The sequence below is a fragment of the Notamacropus eugenii genome, chromosome 1, assembly GCF_028372415.1.
Source record: "Notamacropus eugenii isolate mMacEug1 chromosome 1, mMacEug1.pri_v2, whole genome shotgun sequence".
Taxonomy (NCBI): domain Eukaryota; kingdom Metazoa; phylum Chordata; class Mammalia; order Diprotodontia; family Macropodidae; genus Notamacropus; species Notamacropus eugenii.
The window spans coordinates 47,441,135-47,466,195 of NC_092872.1; the positions used below are offsets into that span (position 1 = coordinate 47,441,135).

General features: G+C 36.6%; 1 protein-coding gene across 7 annotated transcripts in view; it reads right to left on the bottom strand.

Moving 5' to 3' along the window:
• LOC140497984 (phospholipid-transporting ATPase ABCA3-like) overlaps positions 1–25,061 on the bottom strand; it is a 296,904-nt gene that overhangs the window by 229,491 nt on the left and 42,352 nt on the right. For 6 of the 7 annotated variants that reach the window (XM_072599356.1, XM_072599345.1, XM_072599333.1 and 3 more), the window contains exons 2-3: positions 24,280–24,360; positions 23,641–23,902 (exon numbers count right to left, since the gene is read on the bottom strand). The exons of the other annotated variant lie outside the window; for it this stretch is intronic. Coding sequence is in view for 3 of the 6 variants with exons in the window: in XM_072599331.1 (XP_072455432.1) it covers positions 23,641–23,902; positions 24,280–24,333 (316 nt within the window). In the remaining 3 variants the exon portion in view is untranslated. The remainder of the gene's footprint in view (positions 1–23,640; positions 23,903–24,279; positions 24,361–25,061) is intronic. 7 annotated transcript variants of the gene reach the window in all.

A 25,061-nucleotide genomic window follows, 5' to 3' on the forward strand; every position in this document is an offset into this window, starting at 1 on the left:
ATTTATCAGTTCTCTGGATATAGTTAGCATCTTCCTTCATACATCCTTTAGAGTTAATTTAGGTATTTATAACAGTCAAAATAACTTATTTGTTCAAAGTCATTCTTAAAACAATAATGCTGATACTATATACAATGTTCTCTTGGTTCTGCTCATTTTACTGTTATTTTGTGTAAATCTTTCCATGTTTTTTTAAATTAATTTATTTTTAGTTTTCAACATTCACTTCCACATGATTGTGAGTTCCAATCTCTCCCCATCTCACCCCTCCCCACACCCCAAGACAGCATGCATTCTGATTACCCCTTCCTCCAATCTGCTCTCCCATCACCATCCCCTCCAGCTTCTCTTATCTCTTTCCCTTCTATTTTCCTGTAAGGCAAGATATATTTCTATGCCCCATTGCCTGTATATCTTATTTCTCAGCTGCACATAAAAACAATTTTTAACATTCGTTTTTAAAACTCTGAGTTCCACATTCTCTCCCTTCCTCCCTCTCCACCCACTATCATTGAGAAGGCAAGCAATTTGATGTAGGCTATACATGTGTAGTCATGCAAAGCACTTCTATAATAGTCATATTGTGAAAGATTAACTATATTTCCCCTCCATCCTATCCTCCCCCCATTTATTCTATTCTCTCCTTTGACCCTGTCCCACCTCAAAAATGTTCGTTTCTGATTACCCCTCCCCCATTAGCCCTCCTCTCTCTTATTCCCTTCCCTACTACTTTCCTGTAGGGTAAGACAGATTTCCATACCCAACTGAGTGTGTACGTTTATTCCCTCCTTCAGCCAAATCTGATGGGATAAAGATTCACTCATTCCCTCTTCCCCTTCACTGTAAAAGATTTTTCTTGCCTCCATTCTACCTCTCCCTTTCTCCTTCTCCCAGTATGTTCTTCTCTCATCCTTACTTTTATTTTTAGATATCATTCCTTCATATTCAACTCACCCTGTACTGTCTATATGTATATCATCCCTCCAACCACCCAAATACTGAGAAAAGTCTCAAAAGTTACAAATATTATCTTTCCATGTAGGAATGTAAACAGTTCAACTTTAGTAAGTCCCTTATGATTTCTCTTTCTTGTTTACCTTTTCATGTTTCTCTTGATTCTTGTGTTTGAAAGTCAAATTTTCTATTCAGCTCTGGTCTTTTCAACAAGAATGCTTGAAAGTTCTCTATATCATTGAACGACCATTTTTTCCCCTGAAGCGTTATAGTCAGTTTTGCTGGGAAGGTGATTCTTGTTTTTAATCCCAGCTCCTTTGACCTCTAGAATACCATATTCTAGTCCCTCTGATCCCTTAATGTAGAAGTTGCTAAATCTTATGTTATCCTGATTGTGTTTCCACAATACTTGAATTGTTTCTTTCTGGCTGCCTGCAATATTTTCTCCTTGTCCTGGGAACTCTGGAATTGGGCTACAATATTCTTGGGAATTTTCCCTTTAGAATCTCTTTCAGAAGGTGATCAGTGGATTCTCTCAATTTCTATTTTACTCTCTGGTTCCAGAATATCATAATTTCTTTTTTTAAGTTAAGTATTTATTAAGGGCAGGCAATTATTATATGCCAGGCAATGTGTTAAGTTCTGGGAATACAAATATAAGCTGAAAGAAAGTCTCTGACCTCAAAATTCTGTGGAGATCAGTCATCAGTAGAGACTAGAGGAAAATCAAGACGTGGTTGGTTATCCTGACCTTCTTTATTTTTTTAAAATTTATCTTAGTCTTCAACACTCATTTCCACAAGATTTTGAGTTCCAAATTTCCTCCCCATCCCTCCCCTCTCCCCTACCCCAAGAGGGCATACATTCTGATTCTCCCTTCCCCCAATCTACCTTCCCCTCTATCATCCCAACCTCCCCTCCTATCCCCTTCCCCCTCACTTTCTTATAGGGCAAGGCAGATTTCTATACCCTATTACCTATACATCTTATTTCCCAGCTACATGTAAAAACAACTTTAATATTTGTTTCTAAAGCTTTGAGTTCCAAATTCTCTCCCATCTTCCCTCTCCACCCACCCTCGCTGAAGGCAAGCAATTCAATGTTATACATGTGTACTTACGCAAAACACTTCCATAATATTCATGTTGCAAAAAACTTAACTATATTTCCCTCCATCCTATCCCACCCCCACCCCCCCATTTATTCTATTCTCTGCTTTGGCTCTGTGCCATCTCAAAAGTGTTTGCTTCTGACTACCCCCTCCCCCAATCTACCCTCCCTTTTATCATCCCTCCCTTATCTCCTTCCCCCTTACTTTCCTTTAAGGTAGATACTCAGTTGAGTGTGTATGTTATTCCCTCCTTAAGTCAAATATGATGAGAGTAAGATTCACTCATTCCTTCTCATCTCCCCCTTCTTCCTCAAGATTGTAAAAGTTTTTTCTTGCCTCTTTTATGAGAGATAATTTACCCCCTTCTATCTCTCCCTTTCCCCTTCTTCCAATATATTCTTCTCTAACCCCTTAATTTTATTTTTAGATATCATCCTTTCATATTCAACTCATTCAAGGCCCTCTGTATATGTGTATATGTGTGTGTATATATGTATATATACATACATATACACATATATAATGTATGTATATAGACACACACATATACACATACATATAATGTATATGTGTATATATACATATACACATACATGCATGTATACATACACATGTGTCTACATATATGTGTGGCTGTGTGCATGGATATATACACATTATAGATGTGTGTGTATATATGTGTGTGTATACGCATACACACACATACATATATTCCCTCCAACTACCCTAATACTGAGAAAGGTCTCATGAGCTACAATATCATCTTTCCAGGCAGGAATGTAAACAGTTCAACTTCACTAAGTCCCTTGTGATTTGCCTTTTCTCTTTTCCTTTTCATGATTCTCTTGATTCTTGCATTCAAGAGTTCAATTTTCTATTCAGCTCTGCTCATTTCATCAAGAATGCTTGAAAGTTCTCTATTTCATTGAACATTCATTTTTTTCCCTTTTAGTATTTGCTGGGTATATGATTCTTGGTTTTAATCTTAGCTTCTTTGACCTCTGGAATATCATATTTCAGTCCCTCTGATTCCTTAAAGCAGAAGCTGCTAAATCTTGTGTTATCCTGACTACAACTCCACCATACTTGAATTGTTTGTTTCTACCTGTTTGCAATATTTTCTCCTTAATCTGAGAACTCTAGAATTTGGCTACAATATTTCTAGGAGTTTTCCTTTTGGGATATCTTTCAGGAGGTGAACAGTGGATTCTTTCCATTTCTATGTACTCTCTGCTTCTAGAATATTAGGGCAGTTTTCCTTGATAATTTCTTGAAAGAAAATGTCTAGGCTCTTTTTTTTTAAAATCATGGCTTTCAGGTACGTCCAATAATTTTCAAATTATTTCTCCTGGATCTATTTTCCAGGTCTGTTGTTTTTTCCAGTGAAATATTTCACACTGTCTTCTATTTTTTCATTCTTTTGGTTTTTTATAATTTTTTGATTTCTCATAGAGTCATTAGCATCCATTAGCTCCATTCTAATTTTGAAGGAATTACTTTTTTCAGTGACCTTTTGGACCTGTTTTTCCATTTGGCCAATTCTGATTTTTAAGGCATTATTCTCCTCATTGACTTTTTGGATCTCTTTTGCCATTTGAGTTGGTCTATTTTTTAAGGTAGAACATAGTATACATGGATATATGCTAACAAAACTGAGAACACAAAATAGATTCCTTAAAAATATGAAACATCCAAATTATCAGGAGACCAGAAAGAGTAACCCAATTTCAGGGAAGAAAAGATAAAGCTAAAATAGATTTAATTAAAAGACATAAGCAGGGAAACTACATTATGTTAAAAGGTATCGTAAATAATGAAGTAATATCAATACTAAATATATATGCAACAAATACTATAGCATTCAAATTTTTAAAGGAAAAAGTAAAAGTATAGATGAAAATAGAAAGCAAAACTATAATAGTGGGTTATTTCAACTTTCACCTCTCAGAATTAGATAAATCTAACCAAAAAATAAATAGTAAAGAATTCAAGGAGATGAATAGAATCTTAGATAAACTAAACATGATAGACTTTTAGAGAGAACTAAATGGGAACAGAAAGCAACATATGGCACCTTTACAGAAACTGACCATATACTAGGTCAAAAAAATTTTATACTTAAATGCAGAAAGGCAGAAATATTAAATGTATCCTTTTCAGAACATAATGAAATAAAATTTATATTTAATAAGAGACCACAGAAACACAGATTAAAAATTAAATGGAGATTAAATAACCCAATCTTAAAGAATTAGTTGGTTACAGAACAAATCAAAGAAACAATAATTTTATTAAAGAGAATGATAACGAGATAACATATCAAAATTTATGGGATGCAGCAAAAGCAGTAATCAGAGAAAAATTTCTATCACTAAATGCTTACATGAATAAAATACAATGAATTGGGTAAGATATTTAAAAAGCTAGAAAAATAACAAATTTAAAATCCCCAATTAAACATCAAATTGAAAATACAAAAATTAAAGGTGAGATTAATAAAACTAAATTTAAGAAAACCACTGAAATAACAAATAAAAACAAGATCTGGTTTTACGAAAAACAAAGACAATAACTAAACCATTAAAATGACTTGTAAAAAGAGAGAAGAAAACCAAATTATTACTATCAAAAAAGAAACAGGTGAATTACACCAGTAATGAACGGGAAGTTAAAGCAATTATTAACAGTTATTTCCTCAACTGAAATGGAAGAATACTTACAAAAACATAAAGTACCCATATGAACAGAAGAGGAAATAAAACATCTAAATAAACCTATTTTTAAAAAAGAAATTGAACAGGCTGAGCTTCCTAAGAAAAAAAGCAACAGGACCAGAAGGATTTAAGTTAATTCTACCAAACATTTAAAGAGCAACTAATCCCAATATTAAACGAATTATTTAGAATCACAGGCAAAGGAGTCCTACCAAACTCCTTTTATGAAACAAATATGACACTGATACCTAAACCAAGAAAAGCAAAAACAGAGAAAGAAAAATTACAGACCAATTACATTAATGAATATTGATGCAAAAAAAAATTAAACACTAGCTAAGAAACTACAACAATGTATCATGAAGAGTATACATTGTGACCAAGTGAGATTTACACCAGGAATTCAGGGATGGTTCAAAATACGTTCAATATAGCAACATAATTATTTCAATAACAAAGCAATCAAAATCATATGATTATTTCAACTGATATAGAAAAAGGCTTTTTTCAAAATATAACACTCATTCCTATTAAAAACACTTGAAAGCATAGCTATAAATAGATTTTTCTTTCAAATGACAGAAACTATCTACCTAAAACCATCAACAAGCATTATCTGTAAAGGGGATAAGCTAGATGCCTTCCCAGTAAGAACAGGAGTGAAACAAGGACATCTATTAATACCAAACACTTACTGTTTCTGCTTCTGCCCCCATTCTACTTTCTGGCCTTCCCATGAGACTCCCAATCCAATTGTTGCTCAAGTAGTCTCAGATCACTTCTGTGTCGCCATGCACACATCTCATTTTTCTTCATGAGTCTCCCGCCTCCCTCCCTTATCCTCATTCCCCTCAACTTGAGAAGGAGGCAGAGTAGATTTACATTTCATTAAGGTAGTGACTACCTTGCCCCAAGAAGCCACAGCAGACTTCTAATTCTGGAAGCACAGGCCACCCTTGTGACCTCTTTCCCTGATTATTCATTGCCTTCCAGAACCTCCATTTTAAAGAATATGCCCAGACTACCTGCATCTTCATTCCTCTTCAGATGCCACTTCTGACCTGTGGTGTTTTCTCCACCATTACCCAAGGCAGGTATTTCTTTAGTTTTTGCATTGATTTCACCTTGTTCACTTGATATTTTATTGATAGGATTTTCAGGGGTTTTTTTAGCTTTCTTCTTTTTAATCAAATTAGTTAATGGTTTCTCAGTTTCATTAGTTTTTCAAAGAGTCAGGTTTTAGTTTTGTCATTTCTATATTTTTGCAATTTATATATTTTCCCACTAATTTTTAATATCTCTTTTTCTGTGTCTATTTTAAGTTTTTAAAACTGGCTTTCTGATTTTCAGTTCATTAAATCTCTTTTCCTATTTTGCTATTGCATATTTTAAAGGATATAATTTTTCTTTTCTTCTAAGAACTGCTTTAGCTGCATCCCAGAAATTCTGGTATGCTGTTTTATCATTATAATTTTTATTTGCATGGTATTATTTCTCTGATTTATTCTTTGACCCACTTGTTACTTAAGATTTTATTGTTACATCTCTTCTAAAAGATGTATTAACTATTTCTATATTTTTACATTTTTTGGGATGTCTCTGTACCATAGTGTATGATCAATTTCTGTGGTTCTGAGAAATATGTATATTCTTTTTCTGCCCCATTTAGAAAACGCTATAAGCCTTTTAACTTTAATTTCTCTAGCAATTTGTTCAGCTCCATGGCCAGCGTGTCTCACGCTGCATCCTAGGTCATCTCCAGTCATCCTGATGAATATCAGGCCACTGGACCCAGATAGCTCAGGAGAAGAAAGTGAGGCTGGTGACCTCACACAGCCCTCCTTCACTCAAATCAATGTCAATTGCAAGTCATGTCATCATCTTGATGTCATGGTCCTCTTCAAGAATGAAGGATAAACACAACAATTTTTTAAGGTGTTATTTTTTTCAGCATTTTGGGGGTCTCCTTTAACAAGCTGTTGACTCATTTTCATGATTTTCTTGCATCACTTTCATTTCTCCCCAATTTCTCCTCTACTTCTATTACACAATTTTCAAAATCCTTTCTGACCTCTTCCATGGCCTGAGACCAATTCATATTTTTCTTGGAGGTTTTGGATATAGGAACTTTGACTTTGTTGTCTTCTTCTGGTTGTATGTTTTGATCTTCCTTGTCACCAAAGTAAGATTCTATAGCCTGATTTTTTCTGCTGTTTGCTTATTTTCCTAACCAGTTACTTGACTTTTGAGACCTTTGTTAAGACAGGTCTCTGCTTCCACAATGTAGAGTACACTGTCCCAAGCTTCAAGGGTTTTGCAGAGTTGTTTTTGAAGATACTTCTAGGGACCTGTAAATTTTCAGTTCTTCCAAAGTGGTATGAGCAAAGGAGAGGTGTTTACTCCTCTCCTTGTGTATGCTCTGCTCTGTGAGTGACCACAAGCATTCTTTTCTGCCTTGGAACTGTGAAAAGGATTCCTAGTTCCACTGCCTCCACAAGCTCTGCTAATGCTCCTCCTCACCCCAGAACTGCCACCCAGAATTGTAATCAAGATTCAAGCAAGGGCAAAGCAAGAGAATCCTGCCTCAGTACCAGCAAAGAGATTCCTGCAATCCCCCTCTAATTAACCACTCAATCTCCCTGCCATCTATGGGTCAAGAGTGCCAGAAGCAGCCACTGCCACTGCCACTGTAGCCACCACCCTAGGGCTGCAGCGGGGGTCGGATCACACTCCTCTCTCACCTAGGTCCCGTAGACCTTTCCTAGTGACATTCTCTTTGGCATTTGTGGGTTGAGAGGTCTGGAAACCACCACAACTGCCAGTGATTCAGTCCCCTGAAGCCTACTCTGGATTTGCTGGGGCCCGGTCTGTGCCAGCAGGACCCACACTGGACTGTACTCAGAATTCTCTCAGAATGGTGCAACAGATATTTTCTGTCAACCTTCCAGTTTGTCTTGGACTAGAAATTTGTTTCACTCTGTCATTTTGTGGGTTCTGCTGCTCCAGAATTTGTTTAGAATCATTTTTTACAGGCATTTGGAGAGGTTTCGGGGAGAACTCAAGGAACTCCTTGCTTTCACTCTGCCATCTTGGCTCCACTCCCAGAATTACTTTTCAATATGGCTTGACAGCACTCCTCAGGAGTGTTGTGGGCTGATCATCCAGTGTGGTAGACATCTATTCTTTTGCTATTCCATTTAGAAGATGCCTTAAGTTGTTTCTCCAGCAATCTGTTCAGTTCCACTTTTTTCCTTTTATTTATTTTTCTGTTAGACTCATCCAAAATTGATAGATGGGATACTGAAATCTCCTATCACTATAGTGTTACTGTTTGTGTCTTCTTGAAGCTCAAATAATGTTTCCTTTATGAATTTGAATTCTAAGGGACTTGGAGCACATAATTTTATTATTGATATTGGTTTGTTGTCTATGATTCCTTTCAGCTTAATATAGTTTCCCTTTTTAATCCCATTTTATTTTTAAATGTTTGTTTTTACTTTGTCTGATGCATGATGGCACCATGATGGCATGGCAACATGATAGCGAGGCCTGCTTTTAGATTCCCTTGATGTTTAGTATTTTTGCATCCACCCAGTTTTATTTTGTGTATGTCTTTGGTTTTTCTTTTAGTTTCTAATTTTAAAAAAAACTGACCATGTACTAGTGCACAGAGATAATACACAAATATAAAAAGGAAGAAATGGTCAATACATCCTTTAGAGAACCATAATGCAATAAGAATGGAAATTGATTCAGGAACCACAAACAAAAGATACAGATCCAAACTGATACTTAACAATGAAATCTTAAATAATAAGTTAGTTCAAAGAATAAATAATAGAAACAATTCATAGCTATACAGAAGAAAATGATATTGGAACAAAATAGCAAATTTCTAGGATACAGCTAAAGCAGTCCTCAAAAGGAAAATCATATCCTTATGATCATATACTAATAAAACAGAATAAGAAAAGATTAATGGACTGAATATGCATTTTTAAAAATCAGAAAATAAAGAAATAAACAAACCTAAAATGGGCATAATGGGGAAGATATTAGAAATTAAGAGGAGAAAAAATAAATTGCAAACAAAAAAACCCCTGTAAATGATAAGTAAAACTAAAAGCTGGTGTTTTGAAAATATTGATAAAATTGATAAACTCAGTTAATCTGTCTAAAGAGAGCAGAAAATCAAAACAGTAAAATAGCAAATGAGCAAAGTTAAATCACAGCAAAACTAAAAGAAGTAAAAAAACTAATCAGAATGTATTATGCACAGTTATGTGCTAAAAAAAAATTGAAAACACACACAAAAAGGAATACTTTCAAAAATGTAAAATATTCAGACTATGAGAAAATCAGATAGAGGTCTCAAGTAACATGCTATCAGAAAAGGAACTAAATCTAGCTAAGAACTACCAAAAAAAAAAAAACTTCTGGACTTGATGGATTCAGAGAAAAATTCTATAAAATTAAAAAGAATAGTCAGTACCCATACTTCACAGATTATTATTAAGAAAGAAACCTACCTGAATCCTCTCATAATCCTCTATAAGACAAATATAGTCCTAATGCCTAAACTAGGGAAAGGCAAAACACAGGAAGAAAATCATAGGCCTATATCATTAATGAACATACACTCAAAAATTTAAAACAAAATCCTATCAATCAGATTATAGCAATTTATCCAAGAAATCATTTACTATAATCAAACAGGATTTATAACAGTGATGCAAGGATGGTCCAACATAAGGAAAATAAGTGATATAATTGATCATATTAAAAATGAAACCATCCAAAACCACATTACCATCTCAACAGATGCAGAAAAAGACTTCAACAAAGCACAACATTGTTTTATGCTAAAACCCATATTAAGTATGGGCAAAGAAGGATCCTTTTTTTAATATCATAAAAAGCAGTTACCTAAAACCTAAAGAAAGTATCATGTGCTCACTAAAAACCTTTTCCAATAAATATGGGAATGAAGCAAGGATGCCCGCTCTCCCCACTCATACTTGATTTGGTTGTCAAAATGCTAGAAATATCATTAAGACAAGATAAAGGAACAAAGATAAGAAAAGAGGAGTTAAAACTATCCCTGTTAAGTGATGATACTTGGAAAGGTTTACTGGGAAAACTCCAGGAATCAGCAAAGATATTGAGATAATTAATAGCTTTAGTAAAGTTGCAGGGTGCAAAATCATCAGTCCTCAAAAATAAACAGCATTTCTAACATAACACAAGGATCAATAATAGAAAACTACATTCCAAATAACTATAAAATGCACAAAATATCTGAGGATCAACTTCCCAAAGTACACAAAAGACTTGTACAGATTTAATTGCAAAGTGCTCCTTAAAGAATTAAAGAACAACCTAAATAGCTAGGGTAATATTCAGTGCTCAAGGGTAGGCCAAGCCAACATAATTAAAATAATAATACTACCAAAACTGATTTATACTTGTAATGCTTTCCCAACCAAATCACAAAGAGGCATTTTACAGAACTTTATAAAACAGTAACAAAATCTGGGGGGAAAAAATCTAGATTATCAAAGGAAATGATGAAAAGAAGTAAGTATGAAGGAGAAATAACATTTACAGACTTCATACTATATTATAAAGCAGCAGTCCTCAAAATCATCTGGTACTAGTTAAAGAATAGATCAATAGAACAAAGTAAATAATAACACAGTGTCTGATAAAATGTAAAATGTAAATTACCTAGGGAAAAACTCCCTATTTAATTTTTTAAAAAGCTGGCAAAACTAGATAGCAGTTAGCAGAAATTAGGTTTAAACCAATACTTTACACCACACTCCACAATACATTTTAAATTGATACATGGCCTTAGCATACAAGATAATGTTATAAAAAATTTAAAAAAGAAACAGATCATTAATTCTCACAACTATTGATAAGGGATGTATTTGTAACTAAATAAAAGGTAGAGGCAAATGCAAAAGATAAAACAGATAGCTTTGATTACTTGAACCTGAAAAGCTTTTGCACTGACAACATTAATGCATTTAAGATAAGAAGAGAAGTCAAATGAGAAAAAAAAAAACCTATCTCTGATAAGGGCTTGATATCTAAGTTATTTAAAAAATGAATAAATGTGTGTACATATACATACACACACACACACACACACACACGGAGAGACAGAGAGAACAAACTAATATCTATTCCCCAACAGATAAATGATCTAAGAATATGAATAAAATTCTCAAAAGAAAAATTACAGAGTATTCATAACCACATAAAATGCAAATCAAAACAACTCTGAGGTTTTCCTCACACATGATAAATTGGCAAAAATGACCAAAAATGGCAACAGTTATACTGAAGAAACCCTTCAGGTGAGAAGATAGGCATACCATTATATCACTGGTGGAGCTGTGAACTGGTACAACTATTTTGGAAAACAATTTGGAATAATGCAAATAAAGTGAATAAAATAAAATATCCATACCCTTTGAACCAGAGACTCTATTACTGGACCTATATCCCTAGGAAGCCATCAATTAAAAAAAAGTTCCCATTTTTATGAAATATTTATAACAGCACTTTTTTGTGATAGCTAAGAATCGGAAACAAAGTAGATGTCCACCAACTAGGGAATGGCTAAACAAACTGTAGCTCATGAATATAATGGAATACTACTGAAATGATGTGTGAAGAATACAGGAAAGCATGGTGAGATCTATATGAACTGATGCAAAGTAAGTAGAACCAAGAAAACAACAGACACAGTTACTTCAGAAATGTAAATGGAAAGAATTACATGTGAAAAAATTAAAAGTAAATACAACAAAATTATAAAAATCAAATGGGACTCAAATGAAGAAATATGAGAAGACACTTCCAGTCTATACCTTTATGGAGGTGGGAGGTCTACAGGTATCACACAATGCACATGCTTTCCAACTTTCTCAGTGCACTGCATTTTTCCCTCTTTCCCCCCCCCTTTTAAAAAAATACTATTTGTCATATGGGATGACTCTCAGAGAGAGAGGGGAAGAAATACATAGGATAGTATGGTGATATAAAAAAGAAAAAACATCAATTTTTAAAAGCGTCTATACATATATCTCTACATCTACATATATGACAGACAATATAAATGGACAATCTAGGCCCAAGTAGGTCCAAAATTAAACTGAAGCAAGACAGAGGCTATGTTGTCCTCCAGAAATTAGAGCTCTTTTAATGATCCCAAACTTATCTGAGCAACAATGGCTTATTTTTTCAATATCCCCCCCAAAAATGTATACATTAAAATAAATTGCAAGGCGGAAAGTAACGAGTCTTTATTTCACTGAATAAACAGTAATTACTAAAATATGTAATTATATGAATTATCAGTCATAAGTATTCTTTTATGCTGATTTACTGAATTTTCAGTGAATGTACTTTATGCTTTGTATGCATACGTTTATCTTTGTTAAAAAAAAAAACAGGAATGGGGGTGGAGTCAAGATGGCGAAGTAGAAAGATGCATATACTCTAGCGCTTCCCCCACAGCCCACAAAATACCTGTAAAAAATGACTCTCAACTAATTCTAGAGTAGCAGAAGCCACAGAACAACAGAGTGAAAGAGGTTTCCAGCCAAGGGTAACCTGGAAGGCTGACAGGAAAGGTCCATCTTACAGGACGCTGAGCAGAGTGGAACCCAGCCCAGGCAGAGCAGCACTGGGAGGAAGAGGACCTGAACAGACTTCCAGGGCAGAATTTCCAGCAGGGAGGGTCCCAGATCCCTCAACCCACAAGCGACAAAGGTCAATGTGGGAGGGCCTTCCCAGCTGGGTGAGAGGGGAACAGTTCCCACAGCACTAGCCTCAGGTGGCAGCAAAGGCAACCACAGCAGTGGGAAGTAGACAGCTACTGAAGCAGTCTGGGTCCATTGTCCAGGCAGAATTGAGCAGCTGATCTGAACTTCAGCCCTCAGCTCCTGGGGGAATTGAGCAGCTGATCTGAATCACAACCTTGTACTAGGGAGAGGAGAAACATTAGAACCCTCCTCTTGACAAAGGATTCAGAAGTCAAGTAACTGGTTGGAAAAATGTCCAAAAAAGGGAAAAAAATAAGACCATAGAAGGTTACTTTCTTAGTGAGCAGGTGTCTCCTTCCATTCTTTCAGATGAGGAAGAACAAGGCATAATGTCAGAGGAAGTCAAGGCTTCTGCCTCCAGTACCTCCAAAATGAATATGAAATGGGCTCAGGTCACAGAAGAGCTTGAAAAGCATATCAGCAGCCTGCTAAAGGAGAACCAAAAAAATTCTGAAGAAAATAACACCTTTAAAAACAGACTAACTCCATCTCCAGAGAAAAACTGGTAGAGCCTGAATGCAGATCAAAAATACTTTTTTATTTTATTTTTCTTCTCTGTTTTTGTTTGTTTTCTTTCACAGAATGACTTGCATGGAAATGTGTTTTGCTAGTCTTGTCAATGTGGGGAGAGATGGAGAGAATTTGGAACTCAAAATTTGAAAAGAAAAAAAGAAAGCTAAAATTGTTTTTACACATAATTGGGAAAATAATTTTAAAATAAGGGGAAAAGAGTGACCAGAAATATTTTTGTACAAATAGAACCTTTTCTTCTTTTTGTGGTTTGTAGACCTAGTAATGATATAAATAATTCAAATGTTATGTGCAAATGTTCTCCAAAATGGCTATGCCAACTTTGCAGACACTGCCACTTAAGAGTCCTCAGTATTTTTCTTTCTGACAGACACTAATACTAACATCTCTCTCTGACACTACTACCTCCCCCAGCCAGTCCAGCCATCCATGGCTGTGACCAACCACAGTGTGTACCTTATCATCATTGTTGGTAACAAACCCTTGGGTTCAGTTACTTCCAAGTTCAGCAGACAAGCTTATAAAGATTGCAGAAAACTTACATGTTAAGCACTGAAGAGAAGAAATTTGGTTACAAAGTATTTTGCTTTCACAGAATCATTCCTGGCTTCATGTGCAAGGGTCACATAGTGACTTCCAAGTCCATCTAAAGAGAGAAATTTGCTCATGAGAACTTCATGCTGAAGCACACTGGTCCTGGCATCTTGTCCATGGCAAATGCTAGACATAACAAAAATGGCTCCAGCTTTTTATCTGTATTGCTAAAAACTGACTTGCTGGACAGTAAGCATGTGGTCTTTGGCCAGTTGAAAGACAGCAAGAAGATCCTGGAAGCTATGGAGCTCTTCAGTGTGCAGGATGACAAGATAAGCAAGATCAACACTGCTGACTGTGGACAGCTCTCAGGAGTTTGTTTTTGTCTTAACCATCAAACCATTTCTTTGCAGTTGAGGAAGGTACTCCTAAAACCCATTTGCATTCATACCTTTTAATCCTTGTGTTCTCATTTGTTACAATTCTCTTTGTGTGCTTATTTTTTCCATTTTTCTTCCCAAGTCTGGCTAGTCGCAGTTAAGTTTATGATACCAGTTCACAAATATACCCAACACTGTATCCAAGTATCTGCTTTCTTGCAGCCTCTCCAATATTTGTCCTTTTGTTTGTCAACTTTGCCAATTTGATGAGTAAAACCTCATGTCGCTTTAATTTGCACTATCACTTCATGAAAACAACTGTTATACACTAATGCATTGTTGGTAGAGTTGTGAATTGATCCAACCATTCTAGAGAGCAATTTGGAACTATGCCCAAAGGGCTATAAAACTGTGCATACCCTCTAACCCAGCAATACCACTTCTATGTCTGTATCTCAAATAGATCATAAAAAATGGGGAAAGGACCCATGTGTACAAAAATATTTATAGCAGCTCTTTTTGTGATGGCCAAGAATTGGGGAATTGAGAGGATGTCCATCAACTGGGGAATAGCTGAACAAGTTGTGGTATATGAATGTAGTGGAATACTACTGTTCCACAAAGAAATGATGTGCAGGTGGACTTCGAAAGAACCTTGAAAGATTTACATGAACTGATGCTAAGAGAAGTGAACATAACCAGGAGAACACTGTGCAATGGCTAACTCTGATGGATTTAGCTCTTCTTAGCAATGCAAGGATCTAAGACAACTCCAAAAAACTCATGATTGAAAATGCTGTCCATAGCCAGAGAAAGAACTATGGAGTCTGAATGCAGATAAAAGAATACTACTTATTCTCTTTTTTGTTTTGTATCTTCTTTCTTGTGGTTCCTCTCATTGGTTCTAATTCTTCTTTAGAACATGACTAATATGAAAACATTTAATATGAATGTATGTGAAAACATTTAATATGAATGTATGTAGAGTCTATATCAGATTGCACACTGTCTTGGGTGGGGAGGGGAGTGAAAGAGAGAAAATTTGGAACTGAAAACCTTATGGAAGTGAATGTTGAAAACTAAAAATATATTAATATTAAAAAAAGAAAACTGTTCCAGATTTCTTTTAACTTTCAGCCTCCTAATGCATCTGCTCCCCAACCCTCATATTTTACCATGGAAAGCAAAGTCATGCACCAGAAGGGTCCTTTTCCACCTTTCTCTTTATCTTATGACCCCATGATATAATCCTCCACTATGTTCTCCTTTATACCAGACCATGATAAAGATAAAGATTTGGTCCTTTTCCTTGAAAAAGCTAACCCCTCTAGGTATACCTTGATTCCAACCCTATTGCCTTCTCTTACGCATTTGCCCTTAATATCACCTCCTTTCTCTAACCTTCCATCTAGCCTCATTTGTATTCCTCTCTGATGGAGGACATATCCAGGTCTTCTAAGAACTTTTCACTACATCTTAGTTCCTTGCTAGCTTTTGTCCTGTATCTCATCTATTTTATCCAGCCAAATCTCTTAAAAAAGCCATCTATACTTCTGTTCTCACTCTTCAACCCTCTGCAGTCTGGTTCCTGACCTCATCACTCAAGTGAAACCTTTCTCTCCAAAGTTATCAGTGGTTTCTTAATTGCCAAATCTAATATTTTTTCTTTATCCTCATCCTTTTTTTATACCTCTCTACAATATCTGATATTTGTTGACATCTCCCCAGAACAGTCCTCTCTAGCTTCTTTTTTCTTTTATTTATTTATTTATTTTTTGGTGACACTGCTCTCTCATCACTCTCCCACCTGACAAATTCTTTTCAGTCTCCTTTTCCTTGGGTCATTATCCAAATCATGGCTATTAACTGTGCATGTACCCCAAATCTATGCCCTACACCTTTTTTACTTTTCTCTGTATATTCTCTCAGGGATGTCACCAACCCTGCATAGCCCTCCCTCACTCAAAGCAAAGTCAAGTGCAAGTCATGTCATCATTCCTCTGATGTCATGGCCCTCTTGAAAAACAAAGGATGAACACAACAATCACCAACCTTATCAATTCTACTATCACCATTATGAAGGGGTCTATCAGGTCTATATATCCAGCACTGGTCTCTCTCCTAAACTCCAGTCTTTTATTATCAAATACTTATTGCACATTTAGAGCAGAATGTCCTCTCAAATTCAACCTATTTAAAACAAAATTCAGGAGAGGGGCAGAGCCAAGATGGCAGAGTAAAGACACGGACTCACCTAAGCTCTCCCTCCCAAACCCTTCCAAATACCTTTAAGAAAATGACTCTAAACAAATTTTAGAGCAGCAGAACTCACAAAAAGACCTGGAAGGTCAACAGGAAAGATTTGTTGCACCAGGATGAGAGAGAAATACAGGCCAACACAGACTGGGCCAGTGCAAACCAGACCCCACCAAACTTGGAGCCTACCTCGGGGTGACTGAATTACTGGCAGCAGTAGCGATTTCCAGACTTCTTGGTTCATAGATGCCAAAGACAACTTAGAAAGTCTCTCAGATCAGGGTGAGAGAAGACTGCAGTCCAGCAAAGGTTGCCCCAGCCCCAGCAAACCAGGAGCAATACTGAATCAGCAGCAACAGTGGATGCTTCCAGAGCTCTCAGCCCACAGATGGGGATTGAACAACTGGTCAGAAGAAGAGTAGAGGGATCTCCTTGCTAGCACCTCATGAGGTAGGACTGTTGTTTTGCACATACTTGGATCCGGGTCACAGTCCTAAGTGCCCATCCTAGGGAGGAGCACTAGCATAGCAGAGCTTGTGGCAACAGTGGAGGGGGTATTCTTGTCACAATTCCAAGGCAGAAAAGAGTGTTTGTGGTCACTCACAGACCAGAGCACAAACCAGGAGAGGAGTAAACATCTATTCTTAGATCTTATCACCTTGGAAAAACTGAAAACTTACAGGTCCCTAAAAGTATCTCTGAAAAGAGCTGCAGAAAACCACTGAAGCCTGAGACAGTTTGGTCTCTACCCTGGAAGCAGAGCCCTACCTTAACAAAGAGTTAAAAAGTCAAATAATAAGCTGGGAAAATGAGCAAACAACAGAAAAAAACCATGACTACAGAAACTTATTTTGGCGACAAGAAAGATCAAAACACACACCCAGAAGAAAACAACAAAGTCAAAGCTCTTACATTCAAAACCTCCAAGAAACATATGAATTGGTCTCAGACCATGGAAGAGCTCAAAAAAGATTTTGAAAATCAAGTAAGAGACATAGAGAAAAAATTGGGAAGATAAATGAGAGTGATGCAAGAAAATCATGAAAAACAAGTCAACAGTTTGGTAAAGGAGACACAAAAAACTATTGAATAAAATAATACCTTAAAAAATAGACTATGTCAAATGGTAAAAGCAGTCAAAAAAGCCAATGAGGAGAAGAATGCCTTAAAAAACAGAATTGGCCAAATGGAAAAGGAGATCGAAAAGCTTACTGAAGAAAATAATTCCTTAAAAATTAGAATGGAGCAAATGGAAGCTAATGACTTTATGAGAAATCAAGAAATCATAAAACAAAAACAAAAGAATGAAAAGATAGCAGATAATGTTAAATATCTCATCTGAAATATAACAGACCTGGAAAAAAGATCTATGGGAGATAATTTAAAAATCATCAGGCTACCTGAAAGCCATGATCAAACATCATTTTTCAAGAAATTATCAAGGAAACATCATCTTTCGAGAAATTATCAAGGAAAACTACCCCAATATTCTAGAGCCAAAGGGTAAAATAGAAAGTGAAAAACTCCACTGCTAACCTCCTGGAAGAGATCCCAAAATGAAAACTGCCAGGAATATTATAGCCAAATTCCAGAGTTCCCAGGTCAAGGAGAAAATATTGCAAGGAACCAGAAAGAAACTATTAAAGTATTGTAGAAACATAATCAGGATAATACGACATTTAGCAGCTTCCACACTAAAGGATCAGAGGACTTGGAATATGATATTATGGAGGGCAAAGGAGCTAAGATTACAACCAAGCATTACCTACCCAGCAAAGCTAAGTATAATCCATGAAGGGAAAAAGTAGATTTTCAATGAGATAGAAGAATTTCAAACACTCTTGAGAAAAGATCAGTGCTAAATAAAAAATTTTACTTTCAAATACAAGACTCAAGAGAAGCATGAAAAGGATAACAGAAAAGAGAAATCATAAGGGACTTATTAAAGTTAAACTGTTTACATTTCTACATGAAAAGATGATATTTTTAACTCAAAAGACCTTTCTCATTATTTAGGGTAGTTATAAGGGGTATATATAGACATAAGGCAGGTGTGAGCTGAATATTAAGGGATAATATCCAAAAAATAAAATTAAGGGGTGAGAGAGGAATGTACTGTGAGAAAGTGAAAAGGAGAGGTAGAATGGGGTAAATTATCTCATATGAAAGAGGCAAGAAAAAGCTTTTACAGTGGAGGGGAAGAGAGGGGAGGTGAGGAGTGAGTGAGTGAACCTTATTCTCATCAGAAATGGCTCAAAGAAGGAATAACATACACACTCAACTGGGAATACAAATCTATCTTATTCTACAGGAAAGTAGAGACGAAGGAGATAAGAGAAGGGAGGGCAGATTGGGGGAGGGGTAATCAGAAGCAAAATACTTTTGACAGGGTGAAAGGAGAGAGAGAATAAGATACACAGGGGGAGGGAGAAAATAGGCTTGGAAGTATGGGTGGAACCAAGATGGCAAAGTGAAAGCAACTACTCACCTAAGCTCTTAGACAAGCTCCTTCAGATACCTCTAAAAAGAGAATCTGACCAAATTCTGGAGGGGCAGAATCCAACAGGAGACAGATTGTGGCAGATTCACAGCCCAGGACAGACTGGAAGGCTGACAGGAAGGTTCTGTTCCACAGGGGTGGAGGAACACACAGCGCACAGTGCAGCATGATGAACAGGAAGCCCCAGGGCGGTCTAAGGCAGCAGCTTGCACTGTGGAATCTTGAGCATAACAGCACAGGACAAAAGTCCAGCGGAACTGAGTGAGTGAGAGCTGCAGAGCCCCAGCTATCTATAGTGGCTGCTCCTGAGACTATCAGCCCATAGATTAAATGTCTGTAAGTCACCTAGTTGAACTTTTAGGAACCAAAATGGCAGAGCGATTGTTAAATGCTCTCTCCCCCTCCCCTTTGTTGACCCTGAAAGAACCATAAAATATTTCCCCAGAAAAATCCTGGATCAGTGGTATCAGCAGAAGGGGCAAATAGTCTTGTAACACATGAGGCTAGGAAAATCGCCAAGGATTTTCCTGTGGTGGAAGGGGAACAGTGCAGGATTGGAGCTGTCCCAAACAGCCTCATCTCAGTGAAGCAGGAGGAAATTTGGAGCTCCACGGGGGTGGAGCCTAGCAACCATCAACACCAGGACCCTAGGCTGTGCCTCAGCATTCCTGGGGAAACAGGAAGACACTAGGGCAGCCAGGATCACCAACCACTGAGCTTGCCTTTGCTCTAGCTCAGCTTAGGAGACCTCCCATGGCCAGAGCACCCCTCCCCCACAGTTAACAAGCTAGCTCCGGGGCAAATGCAGGGAAACACAAAAAGACTTCACTTGGCCTCTGCTTTCTCACACCAGCCAGCTCAGCAACAGGTTCTTTAGCTTCTAGTTGAAAGAGCCAGAGGCCACAACACACAAAGCTTCATCATCATGAGTAAGAAGCAAAGCTGGAAAGAAAAGACCATAGAATCTTTCTATGGGGACAAGGACCAAAATACAAATACCAAAGAGGTCAGCACTGAGACTGTACTCCAATCTGAAACTTCAGAAGGGGCTATGAACTGGTTGCAAGCACAAGAGCACTCTTGGAAGAGCCGAAGAAGGATTCTGAAAGCCAAATTAGAGACACAGAAGAAACACTTGCCAATGATTTTAAAAGTATGAAAAAATAATTCATTGAAGAGAATAGCTCCTTAAAAAGGAAAACCGGACAAACAGAAAAGGAAGTATGAAAATAGGATGGAAGGAAATAGTGTCTTTCACTAAGATTTAAGTTCTAGCAGCAGCATCATGGCTGTACACTGCACCGCAGCCAGTGCTCACAGAACTAAGGAACAGAGAGAATAGGGGCAGTGTGTTAGTGTATGTGGGGCTCCACTAAGCCTAAAGGAAAGAGGACAAGCAACAACTACCAACAAGTTCTGGGGGTACTTAAAGTTAGCCAATGTCAGGACAAGTATTATGATATGCCCTCACAGATGAACTGGAAAGAATATCAGACCAAAGGGAAAGCAGGCAAGTATATATACCTAACAAACAATCCCCTTGTTCCCAGATGCTTTCTTCATAGTTATACTACTGCATCTAAGAGCTTTTGATTCACTTCCAGGGGTGGGGAACCTTCATGCCTCTCAAATGCAGCCCTTTCACTGAATCCAAACTTCACAGAACAAATCCCCTTAATAAAAGGATTTGTTCTATAAAACTTGGACTCTGTCAAAAGGCTGCACCCAAGGACCTAGAAGGCCACATGTGGCCTTGAGGCTGCAGGTTCCCCATCCTTGGGCTAAGATCTCTAATGTACCTCCTGGCTCAAAAGCCTAGTCCTTCCAGTCCTGGATAAAATCCACCTTGTACAAGAAACTTTTCCCAATCCCCCTTAATACCAGTGCCTTCCCTTCATTGATTTAGCTCCATTTTATCCTATCCTCATCTTGTTTCTACATAGTTGTTTGTATGTTGTCTCTCCCATTAGACTGTGAGCTCCTTGGGAGCAAGGATTATTTTTTATGCCTTTCTTTTACACCCAACCCCCACCCTACCCTCACCTCATCCAGTGCTTAGCATAGTATTTGGCACATCGCAAGTGCTTAATAAATGTTAACTTGATGGTAGGGACAGAAGCCCACTCTTGATATTTTCTCTCCTCAGAAGTACTGCTCATACTCTCTTCTTTACTTCAGTTGGTGGGCACACCTTGATCCAATTTTCCATTAAATTTAGTAATTGAGAGCACTTTTTTGTCTGGAGAGAGTAATTTCAGTTGAATGACAAGGTTAGAAGCCTGAGTACAAAGAATTAAGAAGAGAGTGAGAGGAGAGGAAGTAGAGGCACAAATTACAGGTGACTTTCTCAAGGAGTAAAGCCAAAAAATGGAGGAGAGACACAGGATGGTAGCTAACAGGGATATACAAGTATAGTGAGGGAATATGGAGGATGGGGAAGATGTAAGCCTGTCTGTAAATGAGAGATTAAAGATTAGTAAGAGTCAGAATGATAGAGGGTAATCTCCTGGAGAATACAGGACAGAATGCTAGCAGTTTTAGAATTCTTCCCTTCTTGGGGAAGAATTAAGGCAAAACTTCAGAGGAATGAAGCAGTTAATGGTAACTGTTCCTATCCTCACATTGGGGTCAGGGGATTGAAGAAGAGATCATACCAATCATTATTCCTAATTCATAGCAATTCTTCAATCCAATAAGTGTAGTAAATGCCTCTATCACTAGTAAGCACCAGCAGCTATGCCTTATCACAGTCTCTCATGAGGGATTAGTTAAGGAACAAGTGACCTAAACCCTATGCTATCTACCCACATGATCTCAAGATGGAATGGTGTAACAGGAGCAATAATTCCTAGGAACAAGCCATGTAGACTGGAGTAGCTTTTACTAAGGTCTTAATTCTTTTTCTTAATATGTACTGAAATTCTCCTTAAACCCTGATTGCATAAGAGGACTTGTTTAGGAAGCTGACATGATTTCTTGGCTTCCAGATCAGCAAAAAAAAGTAAATAAGCCCACAAAGAGTTCCAGCTCCTCCTCTGACACTACCATCACTAAGAAGCTGTGCTCAACTTAACCAAGGTATGTTGTGCTTATCAAATATCCTTCCCTGCTTTGGCTATATGTATATATGTTTGACTATATATTCCACTTACTAGATACTGAATGACCTCCAAATATCTCATTAAATATGAAACCTCAACGTAGATCAAATGTTTACAGACTTTCAGCAAGAAATCTCAGCAAATCAGATCAAGAAAACCCAGTTCAATGACATCATTAGTGGGTGGATTTTAGGGTAATATATCCATAGCAATTACATATTACACATATGTATCTTGTCTCCTCCATTATAAGGTAAGATCCTTGAGGTCAGGGATTGTTTCATTTTTGTATTTGTACTCCTAGGGCTCAAAAGCACTTAATAAATGTATATAGATCAGCTACAATAATACAGAGAAACATGGAAAAATATATATGACTTGATACAAAGTAAAGCAAGTAGAAGCAGGAAAACAACATATATAATGGCTACAACAAAATAAATGGAAATATCATTATCACCAAAACAAATGAAAGTTTTAAGCTTTAATGGCTAAGAGAGTTAGGAATGCAACAATATACCTTCCTTCCTTCTTTGCTGAAGGAAGGGTTTATAAGTGTGGAACACTACATATAATGTCAAATTTAGTTTATTTGCTGAATTGGTTGAGATTTTTTCTAATCTTTTGTTATAAGAGATGACTCTTTGGTAGTAGGAAGAGAAATATATTGAGAAATGCTGGTGATATTAAAAAAAAAAAAGACCAATGAAAATGTTCAAAGAAAAAGAAAAGTCTAAAGAGACTCCCTTAGCCTATCAGCAGACTTCTATCTAGTTTGTAATCAATACATTAACTAACACTCTTAACAAGCTACCAATCTGCCTAATATTCTATCACTAAGCCCACATTTCCACTCCTCAGTGACTTCCTGCTATCACTGTCAGAGCTATAGAGAAAAATTTGTTCTTCCCATAGTAACTTTGAACTCAGACAACATGTTCCCATAGCAATCCAGTGAAACAGTGATTAGTACAGCAGAAAAAGCCCTGTATTTGGATTCAGAAGGCCTGAATTCAAGTCTTGTCAATGCCACTTAGTCACATCCCTTCATTTTTCTGATGCCAGTTTTCTTCCTTTCTCCATGAGAATGACAAGAGTCTACCACTCGTACTTTGCCACTCACAAGCCTAATATAAGGAAGGCATGTTGCATACTGTAGACACAATGTGAGGGTGAGCAATTCTATTACTATTAATAGTCTTCTACTTCTGACAATAAAATTTAAGTTATTATGGACTAACGTTCTACAAACTAATCTGAAAAATCTAGCCATTTAAATAAGTTTTCCCCCACGGGAAATGCATTCTATGTTACGAACAATAAATACATGTTAACCTTCATAATAGAATTTTTTCCCTTCACAATCTTGGGAACTGCTTATGTGAAGATTTTATAGAGTCCACTGTGAAGCACTACTAATAAGATAGAACTAATTTCTAATTATTAGTAATAAATTATTACAACTTGTTAATAATTGCAGGCTAGCCTCAACACATATGCCATTGTTTTGACCTCAACATTTCAAAATTATTTTAGCTTAATTTTATTTCTATACTTTCAATTTCACAATTCATATGTGTACATATATATATACATATATCTGAGGTAATGAGATTAGAACCTTATATAAGATTATGGGTCCAGCATAAATCACTTTTTTAAATTAGAAAACAACTTTTAAATACTTTACAAAAAAGCTCTTTTCCTCCCCAAAGTCTCACCTTTTAAAACAAACTGGAAGGACTCTGCCACTTTCTGAGTAATAGTCTTCACTACATCACTATCAGAAGGGAGATAAAGTAGCCAAAGGAAATCTGGTGGAAAATTTTCAGCATAATCGTCTGGTACATCATCAATTAAAAAAGTATTATATCTTACAGAATCCTTATATTGTGGTTTGCTCTTCAAACGAAATGAAATTAAAAGTCCAGCAAACAGCAATGGCAATAAGACTTCTATGAGGCTTGATAGAAACATGCGCTTCTAAAAGAAAAATGAAAAATTTCATGTTAAACCAAAACAAGACCCAAATAAAAGGCATGTGGAGAAAGGGGTTCTTCTTCTAGGTTCACTGCACTATGTCCAGAAAAGGAAAAACAAGAACTGAAATGAAAGTTATTTGGAAGAGCTCCAATGATCTTTTGTGTAATAAATTGAATTCACATCAAAGATATTTTCTTTAAAAATGAGACAATTGTATACGTATGCATGTATATATGAAGATATCATCCATTATAGAAAATTATATATTTGCTAACCAGGTGGTTTTTATTTTCTTTGAACAACTTTTTCAAAAACTCTTTTAAATGGTTAATCTCTCCCAAAGTCCCACATTTTTGACAGATGCATCATACACCTACCTTTAAGATATAATTTTTCCACAGAAGAAGTTTAAACAGCTTACACAGTGTCATTCTTCTGTTTTGAAGAAAAATTCACCACTATATGGGGGCCAAAAGAAAATAAAAGTCATATATTTACCAATATTTAAATGTAAACATGTTTTTACTGAAAGAGGCAAGGGCGAGAAGCAATCAATGCAACAGAAATCTTTTTCTTCCCTAAGTGTTTCTTTACTCTCTCTTTTCTGATTATTTCAAAGCCTAAAGTTAAAAAATACAAACATAAACATGAAAACAAGACTATTTATAGGGCTTTTAAGCCAATACTTTGAATGTGTTTCTGCCACTGTTCTTTTGCACCATATATGAGCTTTTAATAGGCAGTAACTAGTGGGAAAACTACTGGATTTGGATCAAAGGACCTGGGTGCAAATTCCATTATCATTACTTACTATTTATGTGACTGTGGCATTTAACTTCGATGGGATTCAGCTTCTTCAAGTATAAAATGAGGTTAAACTCATCTGAAGACCATGAGTCAGCTGGTGCAAATACATATAGCCAATTTATATTTAACCATCCCCAGATCCTAAACCATGAATCACATGCTAATCAGCTACCTTCTCCCCCTACCCACTTGCCAATGATTCCTCTACATCCATGCCCTGGGTGATTTAATCTTATTCAGATGTGGAAATAGAAGCCTAGGATTCTGCTATTGTGATTGGTGTACTACCTAGTATAAACATACATAACTCACTATATCTAGCTGGTCCCAGACCATGTTTCATGTCCCATGT